Raw genomic sequence first — 17,951 nt, 5'->3', positions numbered from 1 at the left:
ATCTTATTCTGTTATTATTCAATTGAATTTTTTTCCTCTGAACTTTGTTCTGTTCTTCATTAATTAGTTATTCATTAATCATCCATGAGATTTTGAGGAATTCTGTATACAATGTTTGCCCTTGCAATGGGATTCAAATATCATCCATCATTCTGCATTGGTTTCTTTAAACACATTCCACCGTTTTATTTTTGAGTTAAACCAGGGGGTGAAGATTATGAATGTTGAAGGGTTTCTGGGGGTACCTATAGACGTCTTCTCAGAGAACGTTGTCCTGGAACATTTCAAGACTGAGTGCTTATGCTGCGTGATGCCGAGAAATGCCACGAAAAATTTACAAGTGCAAAAATGTGTGCATAAATGAACAGGGGCACAGTTCCTCTAGGAATTTTAAACGCTTTGCATCTCAGAAATAAGCTGTGGCACGTTGCGTTGTTGGACTCCAAGGACAATTATGTACAAGACTCTAAATGTTTTTGTATTTCTTCACAGTCTGTCCTTTGTGTCCGTATCAAAATCCCTCAGCTTTTCAAATGAGAGGAGCAAGAACCTTGTGCTGGTCCCTATAATGAACCACTTTTATTTCATTAATTTTGTAAAACATTCTTATAGGTTGGAAATTCCTCAGTCAAGCATTTTCTGTGAACCATGGTGATGCTTTAATTTTCTATGTGTTTCAATACTAGGGACACAATCTTTTGAAATTCAGCTGTACCGCTTACATGTTGTATGTCTTAACTTAGCACTAAACGTATCGATTTGTTACAGCTGACAAATAATTTAGGAACAGATTTTCCAGCAATAAATGTTTGCAGTGTGCCTTTTAAGATTTTAAAGGAATAAGTAACACTGGAGGGAAAATCTGTACAAGTTATTTTGTGTACACATCATTGTCACCCTTATCTGGGACATATTGGTGGGTTGGTTAAACATATGGGTGTCATGTGGCATTAGATAGAGCCTACATGAGTGACCGCTGGCATTTACTTGGACGGCCTCCAGGAATCCAAGCTCGATGCAGATCTAAAGCGGCGCAACCTGTCAAAACATAGTTGGATATATGTCACGCAGCTCAAGTCGTATTAAGGTTTTCTAAAGCTATTCAGATTTAGTTTTATTGAGTGTTACTGGGAATTTGTGCTGTGGCTTGGTGAAACATGCATGGCTCCTTCTGTAGTGATACCACTTTTTATTCCTTTGCACTGAGGATGCATCATAGAGAGACACTGTCTCAGTGCCATCTTGGGAAAAGAAACAACAGAAAATCAGTTGAAGCAGCTAAGCAGGCTGGGGAGAGACAGGCCATCACATGTTTGTGTGCCCAGTTGCAAAGAATCAAGGGTATGTTATGCTTTATCATTCATTTAATTGAATGCAGCTCAATTAATTTTTTTTAGATTGGTGTTCTGAGCAGAGAGATACAGAGCACTGTACACTAGATAAAACAGGACAGTTGCAGAACAGTGTTGAAGTATGGATGAGCTGAACGGTTAAGTTGGCTGACAGCTGAAGAGAGGAAACAAAAAACTCTCGGCCTTGACAAAAGGGGGAAAATAAATCTCTGCTGGTCCAAGCATCAGTTTTTGCTCACACCTCTTAGGCATCCTACTATGGTCACAGTGTACTTGTGTAGATATATCTATGGTTGAAATACCAGTGTAATAAGCAGCACAAATTTGGTAAAAAAAAAAAGATACAGTCCCAGGTAAATGAAAGTGTTGTACTTTGAACAGCTGCATTGCTCAGAGATTGCTGGATCTTATAACTGAATCGATACCAAACACTGATGTTCAAAGGTTGATGAAGAGAAACTGCTTGCTGAAGTCATCAAGTGACGTTTTAAATGAGGAGCCAGCTGTCCACTTCGTACCATTGATGCATTGCGTTGGAGAGAGTGCAGCTCTGCAGTAGGTTCAATCTGTGCTGTGGAAGTTTCTGCCACCAAGACAAATTCCTTGTATGTGTGAACATACTTGGCAATAAAGCTCGTTCTGATTGTGATTCTGATTCTGATCATGTTCAGTCACACTGGCTGCAGAAATTATGAGCAGCCCTAATGACAGGTACCCTTTAGTGAAAAATAGTTTTAATCGTCACGTCATCACTGAGTTACATTTCCACTGGATGATCAGCAGAAGGCAAAGGACATCCAAGTAGTGACTTCATGTCTGAAATCAAAAGCAGGCCATTTTTTCTTGAGTTTGGCTACAGATTGAAGGTTTTTGTAAAGTTATTGAATGCAAAAGCTTGAAAGCAAGTTATTTTTTTTAAATCCCAATTATTGGCATCCTTGGGTTACTCTACAAAACCCAGTTGTGACCCTACGCAGTAGGGTTGTGTCTGAAGGATCACGGAGACACTTTGCGCATTTCCTTCAATTACAGGTAATTGCAATTTGAGCATTTCCCTCATGTCGTGCGTTGCTGTTGATTTATGTGTTTTGAAGTATGTGCAGTACCTTAATTTGAATGGAAATAGACTGTTTGTTCATTTACAAACTGCATCCTAGCATCTTTGAGGCATGTGGTTCTCCTTCTGTAGGATGGATGAAGGGTGAGAAAGGTCATCATTTCTGATGGTAATGATATGAATCACATATGTTGCCCAGGTGTTCAGATACAGGGTGGAATTGAGGGAAAAACCTTTTCATGCCCCAGGGATGAAGTTTTGTGTCATGATGGTACCGTAAGAATCGACACGGTAAATATTTTTAACTGTAGTGTTGGAACTTCTGATGACGCTGTTAATATTGTGAATTCTTGCCTGACAGACATATCCAGAAGCTATGGGATCACTGCACAAGAGCAATTTCACACCTCTGAAATACTGAGCAAATGGTTACCAGAGATTTGTGTTATTGTTACGTATTTCTGCTCACACCTGCATCGACTGGCGATGCCATGCCTGCATTGTAACATGAGCAATATGTTGGGTTTACTTTGTTTCAGGGCAAAAGAGAATGCAAAGAGTGGGGGACATCCTTGGGGGCTCAGAGATATCCTTGTTCATAGACTAGATAGTGTTTTGGCATGAGGGAAAGTGCAGTGAAATCAGATTTCTTTTTAACTAAAATAATAAAGACACCTTTCGAAGTAACCGTTCCCAGAGGTCGTTTAAATACCCATCACTGTTCACGCTCATTTTACAGGTTGTTGAGGTTAATACCTACTTTCTGGGTGAAAAAGTGCAAGGTAATGGCACTGTGAGAACGTCACATTTTCTGTGTATGTATGTGTGTGAGAAAAGGAGAGTCCAGAAGTATGACGGTCAGTCAAGTTCCTCTCTTTCTCCCTGTGGCAGAACTTCTGACATCCAGAAGCTTGTCTCCCTTCCTGGGCTCTGGTGAGGGCCTCAGCTTCCAGACCTTTCTGCTGGATGAGGAGAAAGGCCACCTTCTCCTAGGGTCCCGGGACCACATTTTCCTGCTGGAGCTGGATGACCTGAACAGGAAGCCCAGGAAGGTATGATGGAGGGCTGGGATTCCATGTTGCACCGGTGCTGTGACCAGAAGTGTATCTGTTCCTGGACTCTAAAGCAACTGCTGTGAACCAAGCGTCAGGTGCACAGAACGGAACATGATGGTCCCGCATTCACAGTTTGGAATTGTTCTTATTAGGCTTTATTTATTTATTTTTTAGCTACTTTGAGCTCTCTTGCAAACTTCTTTCACTACATCGTCACTCAATCATTTTTTTTCTACCCTTTTATTTTATAATTTTTTTGCATCCTTGGACCATCGCGTTTGCATATATATGTTCAAGGTCACGCACATGTGTGGTTTGGCCTGTGTCCAGCAGTGAAAAGGATTTGTCACCAGATTTAGAGCCCAGGGCCTCTGGTCCTGGCTGTTCGGGCTCACGGAGGGGTTCAAGGAAAGGCCAGTATCGGTTTCCCCCACCCCATCCATTGCCATTCCCTCACCTCACCTAACCTCCGCACCCCAGCGTCAGACAGCTCATTTTGCCACACAGCGCACCGCACTGGAGGGATTACACACTTGGAGTCTCTAATCTGGACTTGTTTACACAGCTGCATGTTGCTGCTGGGGAGCACAGGGTCTTTCTTTGATTTCAATCTTGGTTTTTAACTTCCAGTCGACTTGTGAAGTGTCGCTTCCTCGTGGCCGATAATGGCGCTGTGCGACTCGGGGAGGCACGGAGCCTTTTCCAAATAAATAGAAATGGAGGCCTCGGGCTCCTGCCTGACGGGAGTGTACACAGACAGCGCGGTTGGTTTACCGCGGTATGTAAATGTTTGTCTTTTCTCTTTGTCTGAGGCCTTTCAAGCCCCACACACGCGAGCCCCTGTTTATATTCTTTAAACATTTGGTTATGTCGTGCTCGTGTGATATCCACATGTGTTTCATTTTCTATTTCTTCTTACCATTCTCACCAAAAACTATTTGCTGCCACTATATATATACTGTATATGCACAATAGCATGTGGGCTCATCCGAATGTGGATTTAGTGCAGAGGATGAAAGTTCTCACGTTTTTTTCGGGTGGGTGCAGCAGCTGCCGTAGTGGTTGGAGGTTCCACTTTAGACCCATACGACCAAGGTTCCAATTCTAGTTTATAAAGTAAGGTACTTCAAATCACTGTAGTAAAAATTACAGTTACGAGAATTTGACTTGAGCGTTTAATAGCCCTACTTTGACTGATGGGACATTTCTATGTATTTTCTACGAGCGGATTTGGGTTTTGAGGGCCTCTCGTGAGCTGAGCAGCACAGGGTATTGACATTTATTCATTCTGCAGAAGCCTCTCTCCAAAGTGACTAGTTTTAACTGGTATTAGTCTTGTCCAAGGTGACTTACAGTGGTAGAGATTTACATTTACATTTATTTAGCAGATGATTTTCTCCAAAGTGACTTCCAACAAACTCTATGTAGTGTTATGAGCCCACACACCTTATTCACCAAGGTGACTTACACTGCTAGATATACTTACAATGGGTCACTCATCCATACACCAGTGGAACATTGCTGTAGTAAAAAGATACAGTATACTGCAGTGAAGTACCCACAGTCTGTTTGTACAGCAGAGCAATGTAACATGCACATATATACATACGCACACCACTGACAATTCTGAGTCACCAGATTGCACAAAATGTGTTTGGACCGAGGAAGGAAATTCACACAAGCCTACGGTGAACATAGTGTAGAACCCACACAGAGACAGAGTGGGGATTGAACCAAAAAAAAAAAAATATTAGGAAGCTGATTAGGAATCATCGATGTTCTGGTAAGTTTTATGCAGCTACTGGTATGATGAACGTCGGTGCATATAGTGAAGGAAACAAACTAAATGTACTTATTTACACATCTGCAGCTATGTTTCTTTCTCCTAAGGTAATTATCTTTGGAGAAAAGTGTGAAAAATGTAAATCTAAGTGTAGTCATTGCAAGAGTCGAATGAAACACACACACACACACAATTCAAGTAATGGCAAAAAATTGCAGACAGATTAATCCAAACACTCAGTGCTATAATTGATGCGAAAGGTGCCTGTAATAAATATTGACTTGAAGCGGTGAATATACTGTGTGCACTCACTTATTTTCTTTTATATTTATTTCAAAACTGATTTGTACAAATATGTTCTCATTTCAGGGGGCTGCGGTGGTGCAGTGGGTTGAACCTTGGCTTGCTCTCCGGTGGGTCTGGGGTTCAAGTCCCGCTTGGGTCGCCTTGCGACGGACTGGTGTCCCGTCCTGGGTGTGTCCCCTCCCCCTCCAGCCCTAAACCCCATATTGCTGGGTTAGGCTCTGGCTCCCCACATCCCCATATGGGACAAGCGGTTCAGACGGTGTGTGTGTTTTCACTTTGACTTTTTCTGTTGATCAGCGTCAGAGAATCCTAATTAAAACCATTGTGATTCAATGCTTTAAAGCAATAAAACATGAAGAGTTCCAAGGTAGTGGGGTGAATACTTTTTTTATAGGCACTGCATACATAGGTGCTGTTTATTTTCAATACATATTTTTATATATTGAAAACACACACACACTTTCAGAACCGCCTCTCCCATACAGGGTTGTGGGGAACCAGAGCCTACCCGGTAGCACAGGGCGTGAGGGGACACACCCAGGACGGGACGCCAGTCCGCCACAAGGCACCCCAAGCAGGACTCGAACCCGAGACCCAGTGGAGAGCAGGACTGTGGTCCAACCCACTGCACCACTGTGCCACCACACCCCTTTGAAAATAAACAATGCATATTTTTTATTTATTCTGCTGGCACATTCGGTCAAGTCATTTAGTAAATATGAACATTTTGCCATCGAAACGGCTCCCTGTTAGTGGCGCAGTTCTAGTGCTGTTCACACAGTCACTTTGTACCTTTGCTCTGGCTTTCTTGCTCCTGGACAACCTGTGCTCCATCCTTGGTCCCTGGTCCTGAAGAAGGCCCCCTCCTCGCATGTTAAGCATTAAGCTTTTCCCACCATGCGTGCGTGCGTGCGCGCGCGTGTGCGTGCGTGTGCGTGTGTGTGCGTGAGGCCTGCCACACGCGCCTTTGGCAACACTGCTCCTTTTGAGAATTCTGCGAAATTACCCCACCAATTATACACTGAAACCTTAAATTAGGCAAATAATGACTGTGAAAATTCCTCGGTTCTTTTTGTCCTCGACGCTCCCTCTTTTCATTGTTTCCAAGACTGTTAACTCTAAAATTATGGGCTTGAAAAATTGGAAGTTCGCCAGAGAAATACAATATTGCACTGTTGTGTGGAGGAACCAAAGGCAGCTCTCCTATGAGTATTAGTATTAGTATTATTAGTCGTGGTGGGTCTGGGGTTCGAGTCCTGCTTGGGGTGCCTTGCGATGGATTGGCGTCCCGTCCTGGGTGTGTCCTCTCCCCTTTCAGCGTTGCGCCCTGTGTTGCCGGGTTCAGCTCCGGTTCGCTGCGACCCCGCTAGGGACAAGCAGTCGTAGACATTGTGTGTGTGATTATTAGGCGTCTTGCATTATTATTGTAAGTTGCTTTTCGTTTGGAATGAACCACGTGTGATGTGACCTCACATCCATTCCTTTTTGTTTCTCCAAACAGATCAGCTGGCCAGCTTCCAGAGACAGAGTGGAGATGTGCAAACTTGCTGGCAAAAATGCCCAGGTTGGCCATAACACAACATATTTCCAATTAACTTCTCTCCAAGCCACCTATGCATTTATACAGCTGGGTAATTTTACTGGAGCAATTTAGGTTAATTACCTCATTCAAGGGTACTACAACTGGAGGTGGGAATCAAACCTGTGATCCTTTGGGTCCAACTTCTACGCTACCAGCTGTCCCCTGGTGTCATTTATCCTCATCATGTTATTGATACCATAAATACCCCCAGTCTTAGATAAGGGTGTCCATGTTGTCCAGACCCCCCACAACTACCTTCCTGCCTGAAACACCCCCCTGTGTCACTCCCTACAGTCAGAGTGTGCCAACTTCATCCGTGTCCTGCACAACTACAACAGCACACACGTGTACGTATGCGGGACGGGGGCCTTCCAGCCTCTCTGCGCCTTCCTCGAGGTCGGCGGTCGAGGGGAGGTGAGAGAATCTGATCGAACCCTCTCTTCAGCACAATGTTGCAAACTTGACTTTAATATGACTGTAATATCCCAGGAGGTACCACTATAACAGTTGACAGTTCACCAGAGGCTGGGATTTCCAAAATTGTTTAAAATGTAAATTTTTTTCGATAGCCAGAAGTATTTTGCACACTTTATGCCTAGAATGCTTTTTGAAAGTGACCGGCTGGTGTTCTTTTAACTGAAAGTATTTTCTGCTAATTTAATATACTCCATGTAATGTGTTTGTTGCCTATGAGGAGGTGCTGGGATATTAATGCATAGACTTTATATGTGGTACATACTTTATTTCTTTTTGTTGTTATTTTTCCTATGAAAACATGGGAGAATTGACGTCGTTTAGTGCCGAGACTCTTTTGACTGTTTTTCTGGTCCTTATTCTTGAGGAATCGAGTCGTTTCGGAGGGAGACTGTTCACCCCGTTGAAGTCTCTTTACAGCATACGTACAGTTTTTACCGTGCTCTACTGTACCGTACTCTTTGTTTCAGACAGAAGCAGCATCACATGTGAAACTGACACGTTAAAGGTGTTTCTGCTCCGCAGGAGGCTGTGTTCCACCTCCACACGAACACTGTGGAGTCCGGGAGGATGAAGTGTCCCTATGACCCCTGGCAGCCGTTTGCGTCTGTCCTGACAGGTGAGCGACGTCCACGTGTGTTGTCACCCAGCGCTCTTGCCATCGAAGAGCTATAATCACCACTGCAAACATAATCAGAACGACTGAAACATGAGTGAACATGGCGATTTTCTCCAAGGCTGCTGTGCTCTTGGGGAGAACAGGTGGTGTCGACGGTTCCCATGTGGCCCGATTGCGCCTCTGCTCTGCTCCACCGTGTGCGTCTGTTGAAAAAGTGACTCCGTTGGTCATTTTTTAATGTGTTGTTCACGGCACGGCCCTCGGATGAGCAAATCATCCTGTGAAGAGCAATGGGATAAAGAGGGGCTGTTGTACAGTGTTTGGAACTGCAGTACAGGGTAAAACTTTGCCGGAGGCAGCAGTGAGAAGAGCGACTGGAGGGTCTCCGAAACATGTAATATTTAAAGCGAATCACGTAGGGAAATGTGACGAGAGATGGCAGATTAAGGGATGTACGAGGTCCAGCGCATGGGAACGGAATGGAGCTCATCGCTCTTGGTTCCGCACACAACCCCTCACTTATTTATGCACAGAAATGTCTCCGCGTGTAGGGCGATTTATGGGTGGGAGGGAGACACCATTAAAGGGACGTAAATCACGCCGGATCACAGGCTCATGATGGGGTGGGCATCCCTTCGATGCTCTGGAGGTCTGCACCCAAGATGTGAGCGATACCCTCGGCGCGTAACGAGCGACTTGATTTGTAGGCCGGACGACCCAGCTGCGTTCATTTCTGTCCTCATGGACACATGGTTTTGATGCTAAGCCCTGCTTCATGGCTCTTAACCTTCTTTTTTTCCCCGTCTTGGGAGATGAATTTATTACGTTAAGATGGCAGATGTTAAGGTGCTCGCCTCTCGTTGCTCTCTATTAACGTCACCTTTTCCCTTTTTTGAAATTGATGAACTTGCAGGTCCTCCTTTAGAGGTTTTGGTGCCTTTTTGCAGCACCCTTAGAGTACCTCTAAATTAATAAATGATATATGACAAAAATTCCTTATATTTTACATATAAATCCTTGCAGATGGTGAAAAAAGGAAAATAAAATTAGAATTTATCAATAATTTTATGATGTGATTATTCATCGTTGTCATGGACACGCATGTGAATATTATGTATGCACAGAACGTAAATTGATAACGACTGAAAATGAACTTGGAAAAATACAAACCATCTAGTTAATACAGGTTGTTTCATATACAATGTTACCTTCAAATGCTCAGAGACATTGTAAGGTTCATATTTATTCCTTTAAATGACACTGTACTCCAAAGTGACTTAGAGTGTTACGTTACCAACAGTCTTTTACCCATGTGTGTACTTTTACCGGAATGATTCAAGGTAAGTGCCTTGCTCAAGGGTACTACACCTGGCAGTGGGATTCAAACCGGCAACCTTTGGATGTGAAGGCAGCAGCTCTAACTACTGTACTCCCTGGTGCTCTCTAGTCATGTCATAATGAATATAATGCGGCCGATCTTCAGTTTTCTGACACTTATTATTTAACGAAAAATAATTATTTTGGGGGTTGGACCAAGTCCTGCTCTCCGGTGGGTCTGGGGTTCGAGTCCCGCTTGGGGTGCCTTGCGACGGACTGGCGTCCCGTCCTAGGTGTGTCCCCTCCCCCTCCAGCCTTACGCCCTGTGTTGCCAGGTAGGCTCCAGTTCCGTCACGCGGTTCTGAAAGTGTGTGTGTGTGTGTGTGTGTGTAATTATTTTAGGTTTTTAGTTTTTAAATTTATTTATTTCATTCCTGGATTCCAAGAATTATTTTTTTTCTTTTCGGTAGCAAAATTTGGCCAACCCGAAATCCCCGTGCCCTTAGGCGACCGCCGAGGTTTGTCAAGTTATAACGCCGACCCTGTTAACAGTAAAGTAATCAGCTGTCGAAACACATGGATACCACTTGCTGACATTCCATGGGCACCACATTGACACCTGAAAAGCTACAGCTGGACCCAACTGGGGAAGAGCTCCAAGGCTGGCGGCTCTGTGAGTCAGTGAGGAACCAGATACGAGCTGTGGGCGTGCGGCTCGACGGAAGGGAGCCGCCGCTGTCGTCTTTCCTTCCTTCCTTCCTTCTTTCCTTCCTTCCTTCCTCCATGACATGATGTAGGAGCAGATTTATAGCAGTCTTTGTGGTGCATCTCCCTCAAGGGAGTCAACATGAGGTTTTGGGAGGGATGCGAGTCCTACTGCGGTTCCGTCGTCCAGGCTGCTGGTTCACGTGTCGTCCTCCCCCACGCTGCATCCGCAGATCACCACCTGTACTCAGGAACTGCGTCCGACTTCCTGGGCAAGGACACGGCCTTCACGCGCTCCCTGGGACAACGCGACCGCAGCTACATCAGGACCGACGTGTCCAAGGATTACTGGATCGATGGTAAAGAAAGCTTCAGCATTTGCTCCGGACCCTGTCAGCGAGTCGAACCTGTGCCGTCCTGAGCGTAGCTCTCCTCTTCCCGGGCATGTGGTTAAGCTGCGTAGATGTTGTTCAGATGGCAGCAGCTCTAACCACTGCACCACCTGCTGCACAGCTTTTACCCTCCAAATAAAAGCATTTTACCCCATTCTGTGAGACTTTTCCCTGCTGATCTGTAAACAGTGCTACGTCATGCTGAGTGTGCCTCCGCCAGCTGCGGGATCGTGTGACAAACACAGACGTCCCTCTCATTTCCACAGAGGCCAAGTTTGTTGCAGCTCACGCCATTGGCGACACGTACAACCCCGACGACGACAAGGTTTACTTCTTCTTCCGCGAGGCGTCCCGCGATGGCAGCGCCGGGGACAAGAGCGTCTTGTCCCGAGTGGCACGAGTGTGTCAGGTGAGGCCTCGCACCCCCCCGAGAACGGGTTCAAAACTCATGTCGATGACATTATTAATACACGTACGAATGTGAAACAGTTGCATTAAGAACGACATTATTTCAACAGTGTGATCGGGTACCGCTGTCCCAGAAGTCCACTGTGCAAAAAAGGTGTCCATAGTTTGTATGAGTCTTGATCTAGAATAATTGTTAATTTTTCTGGCTGAAGAAACATTGCTTTGGTCTTCTGTGCTGTTCAGAAGGATCTTCCGGTGTAGAGCGCAAACAAAGTACGAGCGCTGAACTATTGCAGGAAAATGTCAACATATTTAAGTCCTTTTCAATTTTTTTGACGTCCCAGGAAATAATTTTAAATGGAAACTGAGTTTATTCTAAAGCAATACACACACACACACACACAAACACATTTTCAGAACCGCTTGTCCCATACGGGGTTGCGGGGAACTGGAGCCTACCCGGCAACTCAGGGCGTAAGGCTGGAGGGGGAGGGGATACACCCAGGACGGGACGCCAGTCCGTCGCAAGGCACCCCAAGTGGGACTCGAACCCCAGACCCACCAGAGAGCAGGACCCGGTCCAACCCACTGTGCTACCGCACCCCCCCCTTCTAAAGCAATAAAACAATAAAAAAAACAATGTAATTTCAGTAAAACAGTGTGAAATATGGTCAAGAGCCACAAGAACCCATTTATACAGAACAAGGTAACACACGCACGCACGCACACACACACACACACACACACACACACACACACACACACACACACTCTGCTGGCACTGCAGAATCACCAGTCCACCTGCAACACATCTTTGCACTGTGGAAGGAAACCAGAGCACCCAGAGGAAAGCAATGCAAACACCACCCTATTCATCATTTATTAGTCAGACTGCTTGCTAGGGGTTTTATAAGAAATACCACAGTACTTTGCTGTGAAATGCTGACTTACATAACAGTTCCAACATAATGAGGTTCCGATGAGGCAGCTTTTCCACTGAGAATAACAGACAGGAACACAGTTTTACCTGTCGGCAGTAAAGATAAGGTGTAAAATGGGAAATCGATGACTGGTCTCCACCTAGGCAGCAAGAAGAATACAAAACATATTTACTTTAGTTATTTATAACAGTTTATACCTTTAAGGTGCAACCACAAACTGAAGTCTCAGTCCTTCTACCTTGTGGAAAACTCTAGAAGTTTGCAACTGAATGCACTTGCAAGACTGTGACGTTTTTAATGTTAATTGTGAGCATGTTTACTTTTACCCCGATGACAGTACCTCATGTTCCTCAATATTCAGTGCTATTCAATATTCAAGCCCCCTAAAGCATAAATTGCTTTACTTGCATTCTCGACCCCCCATGGATCCTTCAAATGTCTTTCATTTGTCTGATTTCCCGTGGAAACTTCTGGAAAAATTTGTATGCAAATTGAATTAGGTAATTAGCAACCTGTTAATTTGTTTTTCACTTAATTATTTGTCATGTCAATCTGAATTTCTGTAATTCTGAATCTTATCTAAATTAGTGAAATTACAGGTCTAGCTGTTAAATGGGCAGCACAGCGGGTAGCACTGGTGCATCATGGGTTAATTGATTAATGCGTTGCCGACGAAGTGTGTGAATCACTGTAGGGAGTTTCCTGTACTGAATCTAACGCTGTAGGTCACCGTGGGCGACGGTGTCAATTACTGATGTCGTGTTTGTTCACGAGACACGGAGACTTTGTGTTTCAGAATGATGTCGGGGGCCTGCGGAGCCTCACCAACAAGTGGAGCACGTTTCTGAAGGCCAGGCTGGTGTGCTCCATTCCCGGGCCGGATGGCGTGGACACACACTTTGACGAGCTCCGTAAGTCATGTTGACCGTCGTCGGCACCGGGGGCTTGTTGGACTGGCGCGTGACGGGCTCTGCTCCTCTTTCCAGAGGACATCTTCCTCCTTCCAACTCGGGACGAGAGAAACCCCGTCGTCTATGGAGTCTTCACCACCACCAGGTACGTTCAGTGTGTGTGTGCTGCAGTGTGGTAAATTTGTCCAACACAGGTGATCACCAGTACCTTTTAAATGGGTAGCAGAAAACTTTCAAACTTCATATCCATAAAAATTTTATATATAATGTGGTGGTGGGGGGGATGCAGAAAAGAAAAAAATATTTAGAAATCAAAATGAAAATAACAGTGCAGCATAAAGGTCCATTTCTATTATTCTTACTCTATATTAGTATAATTTCAACATGAATAACGTGTGAAATTAGTGGAAAAATAGAACAAACCCCAGTTTTACACTGCAGCATTCATGCTCATTGTTTCCATACATTATGATTTATATGATATAGTTGCAATGAAGCTGACTTATGCAGGAGCAAAGTCGAACCCTGTCATAGGTTGAGGACCACCTGCATTAAAAAAGGAAGAGGATGGATTTATTTCAGAATTCAAATACACACACACACTTTCTGAACCGCTTGTCTCAAGCGGGGTCGCGGAGCCTACCCCGCAGCACAGGGCGTAAGGGGAGGGGACACACCCAGGGCGGGACGCCAGTCCGTCGCAAGGCACCCCAAGAGAGACTTGAACCCCAGACCCACTAGAGAGCAGGACCTGGTCCAACCCACTGCACCACCGCACCTCCGTTCTAGAATTCAAATATTCAAAGCCAAATATTTACACAGCTTCTGAACTTAGAATTTGACAGAAAACAGAAAAATGTCACCGTTTTACAGTTCTTATGAAATTTATCCATGTCTGAAAAAAGGGATGGTTTGGTATAATAATAATAATAATAATATAACATGTTCTTGCAGCTCCATATTTAAGGGCTCGGCAGTTTGCGTTTACCACATGGCCGACATCCGCGCCGTCTTCAACGGGCCGTACGCTCACAAGGAGGGCCTCGAGCACCGCTGGGTCGAGTACGAGGGGAGGGTCCCGTACCCGCGTCCGGGGACCGTAAGTGGCAGCGGCCCCACCTCCTGCCAGGCGCAGCCGCAGTGACAATGAGGATGGCCACCAGCAGCGGCTTCTCCCTGTTTTTCATTCATTCTTCTTATTCCAATGTTTTGTACAGAACAGTATTCCAGTTCTTTACATTTAGCTGAAACCTCACTCAGGAGTTCGGCTCCCCTTATGTTTACTGCCCTTTATTTGTGCGCTCCCGTTTACTCTCTATTTGTGTGCTTTCTCACATTTACATTATTTCCCTTACCCTTTTCTCCAAAGTGAATTACAATGTGAAGCTACTTATAATTATTTTCCCATTTGTACAGCTCGGTAATTTAATTTTAATTGTTAAATTTAGCAGTTGAAGTTCACACTCTAGGAGCCGTACAAACTGAATTTCGTTATCCTGGTATTACAGCAGTAAAGGCGAAGTAGACTCAGCTGGGTTGAATTGCTCCTGCCCTGTGAGCGCCCCCTACTGCCAGGGGCAAACATAACAGCCTCATTGACATTAATCACATGTAGAAAAAACTGGACATTAATGGTCCAGCTTGAGGAACTGGGTCCTGTAGTATGAAAAGTATAAATGGTACGCTTTATAGAACAGGAAGGCCACATTTTGCCAATATCTATTTCACCCTGATCAGACACACACACACACATTTTCAGAACCGCTTGTCCCATACGGGGTCACGGGGAACCGGAGCCTACCCAGCAACACAGGGCGTAAGGCTGGAGAGAGGGAGGGGACACACCCAGGACGGGACGCCAGTCCGTCGCAAAGCACCCCAAGCGGGACTTGAACCCCAGACCCACCAGAGAGCAGGACTGCGGTCCAACCCACTGCGCCACCGCGCCCCTCACCCTGATCAGACAGTAGTAAAAATTCAGTGTATCACTGACACTTAGCAATAGGAGTTAAATTACTGTGTTCATCTGAAATTCCTGAAGAAAGGATATTCTGAATTCCATTGCTGTCATGGCTTAAGGCTTTTTTGAGGCAGTCAGATTTATTTATTTATTTATTTATTTATTTATTACAGCTGCTAACTTACAAGAAATTCATTTGATTTACAGCTCCGAAGGTTTTCTTAATTAATTCCTTAATTAAAATGTTAAATTCTAACGTTTCAAATAATGTAGAAAATACATAAAAGGAACAAACCACAGAGCAAGACCGTCTTTTAGCCCATTGAAGTAAATTAATTTTCTGCTTTTTCGCTATTCAGTCTTTTCAATTTGAGGAAGAAACGCAGACCGGATAACGGGACGAAGTGTGAGAGACTGTGGAGCGGCCGCTAGAGGGCGACATTGATCCGTTTTAGTACCGAGTGCGCCCAATCCTCGCCTTTAATTTTTCTACGTTTCTGTTATTGAGCTTATTAACCTTGTTTTTATCCTTTATAAGTCCAAGAAAACTTTCCACAGAAACGACAAACCACAAAATTCGTTGAGTCATTTATGGATTGGAGTCTAATTGATTCATTTTATTGACTTGTTTTTCCAAAGTGACTTACTCTGTTAATCTATGTACCATAACTGACCCATTTACACAGCTGGGTAATTTTATTGCAACAATTTAGGGGAAATACCTTGCTCAAGGATAGTACAGCTAGAGAGGGGATTTGGACCTGTGACTGATGGGTCTCAAAGCAGCACTTTTAACCGCTACTCTACCTTCTCGATTTTGCTAAAAGCCCTGAAAGATGAAAGCCCCACAAGTATAAAAATCCCACTTTCTTTACTGTGTTGGAGGCCTAACTGAGCTCATCTGATTCCGCAGTGTCCCAGCAGGACGTATGACCCCCGGATAAAGACCACCAAGGACTTCTCGGACGAAGTGATCAGCTTCATTAAAGACCACCCCATGATGTACAGGGCTGTTTACCCTGTCGCCAGGGAGCCCGTGTTCACCCGCATCAATGTGGACTACAGACTGACGCAGATAGTGGTGGACCGTGTCCCAGCTGTGGATGGACAGTATGCGGTCATGTTTCTGGGCACAGGTGAGCTCAAACTAAACATCTGAAATCAAATTGTAGCATCTGTCACTTGTTTAGCTTCTTCTCAATCTAGTATTAGGAGAAACTTAGCCTCAAGATTACTGAAAATTTTAAACCGGGGGGAGCCTATTCTAATGTAATAGAGCCGATGCAGCTCTTAATTCCTGCCAGCAGATGGCGCACAAATGTTTAGGTTAAAATGAGTCTTTCTGAAACAATACTTTTATTGAACGCTAACCATTCCTTACCTATAAATTACCACACTGCAGAGTGGGAGAAACAACAGACCAGAGAACTGACCAAAATAATTAGGAAGGTTATGCAGGAGAATTGTCTGTTGATATTAGTCATAAAACTAATGTACCACCCGCATCACGCACTGGTCTCTGCGCCGACTGTGTGCTGTTTTCATGGACAAGCCGTGTTTAAGAAACACACTCTGGCGACAGGATCAGTGTGACTGTGTTTATTCATGTGTTTCTGTCAGATGTGGGAACCGTCCTGAAGGTTGTGTCCATCACGCAGGAGAACTGGGCAACGGAACAGCTGCTTCTGGAGGAGCTCCAGGTGTTCCAGGTGCTCGAGGGGGCGTGGCTTATGGGGTTGGGGGTCGTCGGCTAATGAGACAAATGATCAGTTCTAAGCTGTCAACAAAATATCCCCGTCATGTGACCCTTGTGTGTGTAGAGTGTGTAGAGGTGCCAGTGTGAACAGGGCACACTTCTCTTAAAGCCCAGTTTGTTGAACTTTCACCAATCATATTATCCTTCTTTAAATATCCACTGCTGCTTAAAAAATGTGCGAAGCCCTCGTGTCCCTTAATTTTACCACAAAATGGTTATCGAATGAGAATCAGTGTTTCTCATGTGACACAATAAGTATGTAATGATCAATTCCATATGTTGCTTTAGAAGGAATCATGTGTGTAGTAGAAACACACAAGCTGTACAGGTGTAAAAATAAGTGAAATTGTATTGGTTAAACCAGGTAGGTAAGTAGAATCAGTGGTGTAAATCATGGTCATTTGTTCAATTTGTAAGTTTTTATTTTAAGGTTTAACATTTAAACTTTCTAAATTCGAATATTTCATACAAGAATGAGAATCCCTATAGGGTTCGCATACTTTCAAGCAATGCTGTGTGCGCGCACACTGAAATCATAATGCTCATATTTTAGGAATCTAACAAACACACATTCCTTCCCTCTCTGCAGGCTCCCTCCCCGATTCTCAGTATGGAAATTTCTTCGAAACAGGTGCGTATGGTTCATACGTTCGGCTCGCAGTCCAAGTCAGTGTAATGACAAGCAACAGGCTCTTTGTTACTCATCAGGACCTGTGTTGAGATGAAACACAGCAGTGCAGCCCACCTTCATTTGCATAACCTGCATGTGCTGGTGGTTCCTGTGGACCTACCGTTTTTCCTAGCTGTGGAGTGTGGTTGACTTATCTTTTGGGGAGTGGCGGTTGGACACACACACACACACACACACACATCAGCGTCCTGCCCGATCCTAGCTCATGTTATCTCAGACAAGTTTGCTGTAAAGCCAGGGGGCAGTGAGACCTTGACTTGTAATGAGTGACTTGGTACACTGATCTTGGTACAACGATCTTAAAATTGTGGTGGAAGTCCCCCCCCCCCCCCCCCCCCAAAACATCGGGAAAAGTTAATGCAAGTCTCATAGTGGTGCCAAATGGATGCCATGACATGCAACGCTTCAGCTGAGATCTGAGATGTCCTTGGAGCTCTATGGCTGCCTTTGGACCCAAAGCTTGCAGGTCTGAATCCCACCTCCAGCTGTAGTACCCTTGAGCAAAGTGCTTACCTTTTAACTGCTCTAGTAAAATTGCACAGCTATATAAATAGGTAAATAATTATAAGCGGCTTTGGAGAAAAGCCTCAGCAAAGTGAATAAATGCAAGGAAAGATCAGCAGTGTGATGCTCACTGGAGCG

At 44.5% G+C, this 17,951-nt stretch overlaps 1 protein-coding gene across 1 annotated transcript in view; it reads left to right on the top strand.

Annotated features, from left to right (window-relative positions):
- The window catches only part of LOC108921146 (semaphorin-3D-like), a 39,027-nt gene that overhangs the window by 10,527 nt on the left and 10,549 nt on the right, over positions 1-17,951 (top strand). Inside the window, exons 3-14 of the mRNA XM_018730470.2 lie at positions 3,301-3,461; positions 7,055-7,117; positions 7,430-7,549; positions 8,135-8,228; positions 10,484-10,609; positions 10,909-11,051; positions 12,788-12,902; positions 12,978-13,047; positions 13,857-14,001; positions 15,776-15,998; positions 16,483-16,571; positions 17,208-17,249. Coding sequence (XP_018585986.1) covers positions 3,301-3,461; positions 7,055-7,117; positions 7,430-7,549; positions 8,135-8,228; positions 10,484-10,609; positions 10,909-11,051; positions 12,788-12,902; positions 12,978-13,047; positions 13,857-14,001; positions 15,776-15,998; positions 16,483-16,571; positions 17,208-17,249 — 1,391 coding nt within the window. The remainder of the gene's footprint in view (positions 1-3,300; positions 3,462-7,054; positions 7,118-7,429; positions 7,550-8,134; positions 8,229-10,483; positions 10,610-10,908; positions 11,052-12,787; positions 12,903-12,977; positions 13,048-13,856; positions 14,002-15,775; positions 15,999-16,482; positions 16,572-17,207; positions 17,250-17,951) is intronic.

Source organism: Scleropages formosus, chromosome 5 (genome assembly GCF_900964775.1).
Source record: "Scleropages formosus chromosome 5, fSclFor1.1, whole genome shotgun sequence".
NCBI classification, from domain to species: domain Eukaryota; kingdom Metazoa; phylum Chordata; class Actinopteri; order Osteoglossiformes; family Osteoglossidae; genus Scleropages; species Scleropages formosus.
The sequence above is the reverse complement of the archived record's forward strand: the minus strand, read 5'-3'. Positions and strand labels throughout refer to the sequence as shown.